General features: G+C 42.9%; 1 protein-coding gene across 1 annotated transcript; it reads left to right on the top strand.

The window, feature by feature from the left end:
- The first annotated feature begins 6,593 nt into the window (after positions 1-6,593).
- LOC106612289 (neurogenin-1-like) lies at positions 6,594-8,389 on the top strand. Its single transcript, XM_014213319.3, has 2 exons — positions 6,594-6,830; positions 6,954-8,389. Exon 2 carries the CDS (start codon positions 6,961-6,963, stop codon positions 7,621-7,623), a length of 663 nt encoding a protein of 220 aa, XP_014068794.2. The 5' UTR covers positions 6,594-6,830; positions 6,954-6,960; the 3' UTR covers positions 7,624-8,389.
- The last annotated feature ends 271 nt before the right edge of the window (positions 8,390-8,660 follow it).

The following is an 8,660-nucleotide window of genomic DNA, read 5'->3' as shown; positions in this document are numbered from 1 at the left end:
ATGAGAAGCCTTTTCAAACCTGAGACGGATCTATATTTAGAAAAAGGTTAAACGAATAACTGAACCAGGACGTGTAGAAGGCTTTCCTTGTCAATTATCGTCCTCATGGTCAAAGACGGGTATAAATAATAAATGTTACACTTTATTACTTGTTGCCAAAGGTAATTTTCCTTTTAAAATCTTTATTTCCAACTTCCATCCCTGATACAGGTTTAGATTTGTTCCAGCTCGAATGGATACAAATAAATAAAAAAATGTATCCCTCCCTGATGCCAATGCTTCTACCACTTCCCCTTCCTTCTCTCCCCCACCCCCCTCCCCCCACCTCTCCTCTTGCTCCCCATCTCCAAGGGTGGACCTAATGATTTGGACGCCCCAGGCAGAGGCCAGTTTGAGCCCCTCCTATGTGCGTGCACAATTTGTTTTGATGGGGTTTATAGTGAATTGAACTGTAAAAATGTCTTATCCTTTTTAATGTGCCATGAACACAAACAGTGATGTTTTCCATCTGATTGTCAAACAAAACCATTTTAAAGTAGGTTACTTTTGCACCTTCATCCGAAATAATTCCATAATCCAAACAGTGCGCTGTGCACCCACAAACTTTCCTTGGTTTCAGCCACTTGTGAATTTATGTCACCAGAGAAAGCATCCGAGAGAGCGAAACAGAGCGAAACGCTCTTACTATTTGTAGCCTACATATCTGATGGCATCACTCTTTATAGCCAGACTGCAGCAGCACGTGTTCTGTTTCCACGACGATGGCAGTGTTATCAGCAGCACCTGTCTTTTTGACTAAAGAACTTAATGCATTTAAGTCATTTTTTAGTTCAAATTAAATCGTCTTTATTTTTTTTAAACATTTTCTCTGCCCACTCTAAAAGCACCTCATTGCTGCTTCGAATGGAGCATGGGGGGGCCTCGAATGGAGCATGGGGGGGCCTCGAATGGAGCATGGGGGGGCCTCGAATGGAACATGGGGGGGCCTCGAATGGAGCATGGGGGGGCCTCGAATGGAGCATGGGGGGGCCTCGAATGGAGCATGGGGGGGCCTCGAGGAGCTGGGGGGGCCCGAAGGCATGGGGGGGCATCGAATGGAGCATGGGGGGGCCTCGAATGGAGCATGGGGGGCATCGAATGGAGCATGGGGGGGCCTCGAATGGAGCATGGGGGGGCATCGAATGGAGCATGGGGGGGGCCTCGAATGGAGCATGGGGGGGCCTCGAGTGGAGCATGGGGGGGCCTCAAGCGGATAAATCAAATAAATGATTGCTAGTATTATTATTTATTATTATTATGCCCAGTTGACGAGGCCCCTTGATGATGTGGGGCCTGAGGCAGTTGACTCTCCTGGCTGTAATGGCAGGTCCACCACTGCCCTTCTCTCCTCTTCTCTCCTCTTCTCTCCCCTTCTCTCCCCTTCTCTCCTCTTCTCTCCCCTTCTCTCCGCTTCTCTCCCCTTCTCTCCTCTTCTCTCCCCTTCTCTCCTCTTCTCTCCCCTTCTCTCCCCTTCTCTCCTCTTCTCTCCCCTTCTCTCCCCTTCTCTCCTATTCTCTCCCCTTCTCTCCCCTTCTCTCCGCTTCTCTCCCCTTCTCTCCTCTTCTCTCCCCTTCTCTCCTCTTCTCTCCCCTTCTCTCCCCTTCTCTCCTCTTCTCTCCTATTCTCTCCTCTTCTCTCCCCTTCTCTCTCCTTCTCTCCTCTTCTCTCTCCTTCTCTCCCCTTCTCTCCTCTTCTCTCCCCTTCTCTCCTCTTCTCTCCTCTCTCTCCCCTCTCTCCTCTCCTCTTCTCTCCCCTTCTCTCCTCTTCTCTCCTTCTCTCCTCTTCTCTCCTCTTCTCTCCTCTTCTCTCCTCTTCCCTCCCTTCTCTCCTCTTCTCTCCCCTTCTCTCCCCTTCTCTCTTAACCAGTAGCTTTCAGATGCAAAATAAGCAGACATATGGAGAGGAGGGCTTTCTCCGGCCCTCCTAAAGTTTCAGATTGTATGACAAATCACGTCCCCCTGCCCCCCCAACCCCACACAGACTCAGCAGACAACAGCTTCATTAGAGTGAAAGAGGGAGTTTTTGCAGCTTTGTCGAGTCAAGCTCAGACCCTTTCCCCTTCTCAATTACTCCATTGTTGGCACCGGCTTCAAGTTATTGCACTCCAAACCATATGGCTCAAGTGATGCCATCTCTGCAACAGAACCTTACCAGAGAAGTCCAGTTCAGGGTACCAGACACAAGAGTTGTGATATTGAAACTTTTATTGGGATATAGTCAACAGTCAACATACCGGGAACTGTTGAATTTAAAATACAGGTTGAAACTCCCAAAATGTATTAGTATACTGTTATTACTATATTATAACCACAGTCAGTATTATTATTCAGATGAATCATATGAAGAATCCTATGAATCATATGTAAAATGTGATAACACACCATTCAACTGAGAATCCTAGCATAATAAACTGCTGTTATATAATAGAAAGCCGTCTCCTGGGTGTACAGCATATAGACGTGGTGTTGCCAACAGCTCCAGGGACCACATCCCTTCCAGGGGCCTATGACCATACGGTGGTGTTTACTCTGCTGATGAGGTCAGGTTCTACATCACAGTAAAGCATTGCTATATATTAGTTCTTCTTTTAACACTGTTTAAACCTGCAGCGAACCGTTTCCTCAATCTGCTCAGTCGTTGCCATGGATCTTTAGAATTAGAAGGCGTTTAGAGACACCATGCTCATTGTGGACCCTAATGCAGGGTAAACTAGAGGTAAATTATGCACTTGTGTAAATACATGAAGACAAGTGAATAGGGCTGCAGTAGGACTTGTATTTAGACCAGAACATGTGATTGATAGCAGCAGGTTCACGAACTGTTGCAGTCTAGAAACCCGCTTCACAATGAGGCCACGACATTAGCATTCAGATTGCCCTAAATGAGATTCCATTACATTATAATAATAGCACCTGTTTGAAAATCTAATTGAGCTAAAAATGTTTCCAAATCTAAAAGATGGGTATCACAGATAGAAGCATGATTGGCTAACTCTCTCCCAAAACACAAACAAGCAGCTGTATGGTTAAAAGATGGCTCCCGGATGGAGCAGCGGTCTGATTGGGAGTCCCATAGGGCGGCGCACAATTGGCCCAGCGTCGTCCGGGTTTGGCCGTAATTGTAAATAAGAATTTGTTCATAACTGACTTGCCTAGTTAAATAAAGATTAAATAAATAAAAACATTTAAAATAGAGCAAGGTGGCATGCCCATTTCAAGGTTTTGCCTCTGCAAAACAGTGTTGAGCGTCTTACTTTGGTCGGGAGCTATATGTGCTTTCATATAGGCTAATACAAATCAATATTTATTGAAAAAATATCAATTTGAATAAAATGTTTTTCACTCTAATTTGGAAAATGTGCCCAAAACAAATACTATTAAACGTAACGTTTGAATGATTGTGTGGGTAAAGTAGCATCCCCTATAACAGAAGAAAACACTTATTTATTTTTACATTTACATTTTACATTTTAGTCATTTAGCAGACGCTCTTATCCAGAGCGACTTACAGTAGTGAATGCATACATTTCATACATTTTTCATACATATTTTTTTTCGTAGTTATATTTATAACAAAATAAGTAAATCTGACAAATGTTACCTTTATTTAACTAGGCAAGTCAGTTAAGAAAAAAATCTTATTTACAATGACGGTCTACTGGGGACCAGTGGGTTAACTGCCTTGTTCAGGGGCAGAACAACAGATTTTTACCTTGTCAGCTCAGAGATTCAATCTTGCAACCTTTCGGTTACTAGTCCAACGCTCTAACCACCTGCCGCCCCTAATTGACCAAAGTCAACTAATTATGTGTTTATTTGTGATGTGCACCAATTAACATTGGACCTGAAAAAATAAAAGAAACATTCTTTAGAGTTTATTCTATAACATTCCTCTGTTCTCCAGGCATGTTGCATGGAATATATCATTCATTTTAGGGTTAGGGGCATTATTCAGCCTGATCTTAGGAAGGGTAGGAATGCTGTGGTTTTTCCCAGGAGAATATTACACGTATTTATTTGTTTATTTAAAAATGAACACAGTGGGTGTAAAATGGAACTAAACTGTCCAAGAAACCGTGAATCCATAGAAAGATACCACAGTTTGCTACAAATAAGTTTGTTTCCATCACGGTTGTAAGCAAGGGACTTGTTTTCTTGTTTTCTATTTCTGGCTAATGCCTTTAGAAAGATGAAAGGGGAGCTTTGAGATGTGGAGAGAAGTATCTTGGTACAATTGAAGCACTGGACTAAGGAATGAATTACCATTGAAAAGTAATGGCCCTATTCTACCCTGCTTGAGTTTTTAACAAGAAGGGGGAAAAAAACTCTGCTCGCCTGGGCTCCTGCCTGAACGCCAAGGGAAGGGATTAAACAGCGGATTAACATCTGAAAACTCCGTTCAGACTTTCTGACTCAAAGATCTTTTAGCAGACAGTAATCGCGTTAATACCCGGGGATTAATGCTTTTGCAAAAATACAAAATTGAATTTTAATTCAGGTTGTATAAATAGATATGAAATAAATGGAGGAATATGCCGCTAGAGAATGGAGAGAGAGTCTATCCCCCACACTTCCTTTGCTCTAGTGTCAATAGAGGCATTATGACCTCACCAGCATAACACCTTGCAAAAGGAATGTATTTATTCCTAACCCCGAGTTTAGCACCTGCCGTGCAAATGTGATATTACAACCTACTATTTTAATAATCAGCTTTGATTTAACATAATTCATGCTATAATATTTAAAATCAAATCGAATAATTCAACAAATTGATGACAGGGGTGGTCTAATAATTTAGATTTTATTTTCTGAATGGAATAACTTTTTCGTTCTTATTTGTTTCCATATTTTCTTGAGTTTGAGACCCTACTTTGGGTAATTCGGTTGTTTCACTTTCTCACGTGTTTCTGCTATTGAAATGTAATCACATCTCGTGCTCTTGTGCCTAATCCTGTCACAGCATCACCCAGGCAACCCCTCTCAAGTGTGGGCAGAAAACTCCGCTTTCTCTACCACCCAGACGACTTGTCCTAACCGCAATACCAGCCTGGTCTCCATGCAGGCTCACACTTCTAGGGCAAACCAGCTAAGTCATATTGTAAAAATGTTAACTTTTATCACTTTATAAGAGCAATAAAGCATGACTACCTAATGATGTCCTAACTAAAACCAAAATACACCTTCAAGCTGTTCTTCGTCTTTGATGTTATTACTGACTGTTTGGTATTGTAACAATAAAATCGATCCCAATCCCAGTAGGTTGGCACTTCCGAGCACAGGATTTGTCTGTAAGAGTTTAACATGTTATTTTCCTCATAAACCAACCTCCGGCGTGTGGCAAAATCATCAATAGTCTGTGTCACAAATTCGGCCTTTTGCAAATGGAAATAATTATCATAATAAGGTAAATGACATTTACATGCCCGAATTTAGACCAACAAATACGCTCAAATTATTTGAGATATAGAATCTAGGAGCATGCCTTAGAGCCGGGGTGTTTTGCTCCTGCTAAGACTATTTGAATAAGAATAACGCCAATAGAGTGGCTCAGGCTGAAAAAATGGGTGACAAAAGCCCAGAGGAGCCCGAATTTGGACGAGGGACAACGCGTATAAGGAGTGAAAAGAAGTGAGGGGCGACGCGTAACGCCTACAATTGGAACAATTCACCTTATAATCGCTTTGATATATTATACATGGCCGAAGACTCTAAACATTGTGTAATTATTTATAAATGACTGTCCCTCTACCCTCATTATACCGTCGGGAGAAAGGCACTGCAGGTCCCTGGCCAAACTATTTCTAAATAGTGCCCCCGTCCACTTTTTCAAAGGAGAGGCGAGATCCTGGACATGGAATAAATAGAATAATTAATGGATATTGGTATGCCTGTCTCATAAAGATGTCTTTAAAAACCCTTTAAAAAATTGGCCCAATCCATGCGCTAGACATTTTTACTGCTGTGCCCTTCATGTTTTGAATGTTAATTAGCCAGGGTTGACTGTAGATTTGTGGAGAAAGTTGTGAAGATGAAGTAACCTGTCCTGTTTTAGATGCTAGATCGGCTATAGCCCTAAAATGCGAATGTTTAAGCATGCATGCAACACTGTGCGTAATCGAGCTAATTTTTCTACAGCAACTTTTGTGTTTTGTTCGAAAACTTGGAAAACAGTCTCATTTCCAACATTTTCATGTTTATTTCATTTCGATATATAAGACATGCCTTTTTCTTTTACATATTCGGTTCTATAGGTTTATAGACCGAATCTTGGACAGAAGATAAACGAATTTCTTTTTTGGAGCGTGCCCTTGCTTCGGGGGGCTAAGCGCTCCGTCATTTGCTCATCTTCTTCTTTCATTTAACTTTAAAGGTTTAACTTAAAGTGGGCTTGGTGTTTGGTCCAGGGATGGATAGCAACAGTGGTGCTCGCGTGGCTGGGCAGCGGTCCACTGCTCTCATTGGACGGTCGTGATTACAGGCACGCTTCGGAGCGCGAACAAATAACAGGCATACATTATGCTAATGAGATGGCAGTGCGGCACGGGGCAGACCTGATGCACCCCATTCATCCATCCTTCACACAAATGCCAGCGCGAGAGGTGTACGACCATTGTCTGACCAGGGTATATAAGGTATGTGAGGCCAGTCGTGTGCCAGGCTCATTCGCTCACACGAGCTGATTCAAGCGCAAGAGCAAGACGCGTGCCTTGTACTCTTCATTCAAACTACTTTTCGGACTTTTGCTCCTTGCAAGACAACTGATACTGTCCCTTCTCCAACCAGATAACTAAGGTAGGTTTCGTTCTGCTCTCATAGTCTTTCACCATTGCCTTGACTAGGCCTGCTTTCCAAACTTTACCATGCGCTCTTGCATTTACAGTGTTTAACCCATTCCCTCTCTTCTAATTTCTGCAGGGAAAACATGTGCACCGCAATGGAGACCGTTTACTCTGACAGTTCGAGCTGCGACTACTTTATGCAAGATGACGAAGATTCGTGCAGCAGTATGCACACTTCCTCCCCGTCATCCTCCATCGGCAAGTCCGCCTCCCCGGCCAGCGACCGCCAGGGCTCGTGCGCTACCGACCTGGGACAGAAGAAGAGACGCAGAGGCAGAGCGAGGAACGAAGCCACCGTTCACGTGGTAAAGAAGAACCGGCGCGTAAAGGCAAATGACCGCGAGAGGAACCGAATGCACAGCCTGAATGACGCGTTGGAGACTCTCCGGACCGTTCTACCGGCGTTCCCCGATGACAGTAAACTCACCAAGATCGAAACTCTGCGCTTCGCTCACAATTATATCTGGGCGCTCTCCGAGACCATACGCATCGCGGATATTGAACAGCGCCAGAACAAATCACGGGCTGATGCGCCTCTCTTGCTTCCCAACCTACGCGTGATGGACGCCCCGAGTCCGGCCAGCGATGCTTTCTCCTGGAGCTCCAGCGCGTCCTCCTCTTCCTCCTCCCCGTCTTATTGCACTTCAAGCCCCAGCAGCCCAGCCGCCCAGAATGACTATGTATGTTTCCAGACTGATGTTCGACAGTACAGCTACCACAACTTTGTACCAGGCATGTCCTACTAATTGAACTAAAGCCTTACCACAAACTTTTGTAGACTGCGAGATTGTTACAATAGAGTGATTGCAGAATAACAACTGAATGCATACTTCAGTTAGTCTGTTGAAAGGGAAAAAACTGAATGATATTCACTGTTTGCCTTAACCCATGTCTCTGTGGGTGTGTTTTATACAGTTTGTTTTGTTTTCCTATTTTTACATGCTCTAATTTACATTCGGGTTGAACATTAATTTAATTTTGTCGACTTTTCTAAGTTGAGTACGGTTGTTTTGTTAGACGTTTAATATTCCTCAAAAACATTTGCACTTTTTTCCCCAGCGCATACGAGTCCTATAAGTCCACTTCACAGATCTTGACCTGAACCTCTATTAGACGAGTATTATCACTAAAAAGAAGAAGACAGATTTGCTTTTGTAAACTGAGGTGAAAAGTCAATTTTACAATTAGTAGAGCGATAATGCAGAAAAACGAGCGTGGAAATTCAGTTCCTCTGCTCTGACAATAGAGTGAAAGGCCGTCAAAAGACAAGGACCTGACTTCATACATTATGGAGATTGACCCCCTGAAAACTGCAATCCTGTTCAATAGAAAGACTCAATCCCACGAAGGGGCTAGAGAGGATCCTTCTACGACGTTTTTTTTTTTACATTTTATTTATTCAAGTTTCGCCTGTCATAATGTATTTTGTATATTAATAGATTTCTATTCTATTTACATGAAAAATGTATGAACCATTTTTCTACAAATAAAAATATAACTTTAAAAAAAATATTTCTCAGTGTTTGGACTTACTTGCTGAGAGTGGAACATTCAAAGCGTGCTGATTATTGCACTGATAAAACGCGTCGCAAATCCCATAAACACAACAATCATTGTCATCATTATGAAATTAATTACAAGAGCAGTTAGTTTCCTCGCGTGGCCTGTTCATGAAACAAAGAGGTGTGATTAATAAGATAACGGTTTTAGAGAGAGCACCGCAGGTGCATCCATCAGTTGAGGTTTTATTGCAGCTCATCACCCATGACCCCCATCAGCACTG

Source organism: Salmo salar, chromosome 09 (genome assembly GCF_965601325.2).
Source record: "Salmo salar chromosome 09, fSalSal1, whole genome shotgun sequence".
NCBI lineage: Eukaryota > Metazoa > Chordata > Actinopteri > Salmoniformes > Salmonidae > Salmo > Salmo salar.
This window is presented reverse-complemented; position numbering and strand designations above follow the sequence as displayed.

Excerpts from the sequence above, each read along its gene's own strand:
- LOC106612289 (XM_014213319.3), top strand. The coding sequence starts at position 6,961 with ATGTGCACCGCAATGGAGACCGTTTACTCTGACAGTTCGAGCTGCGAC.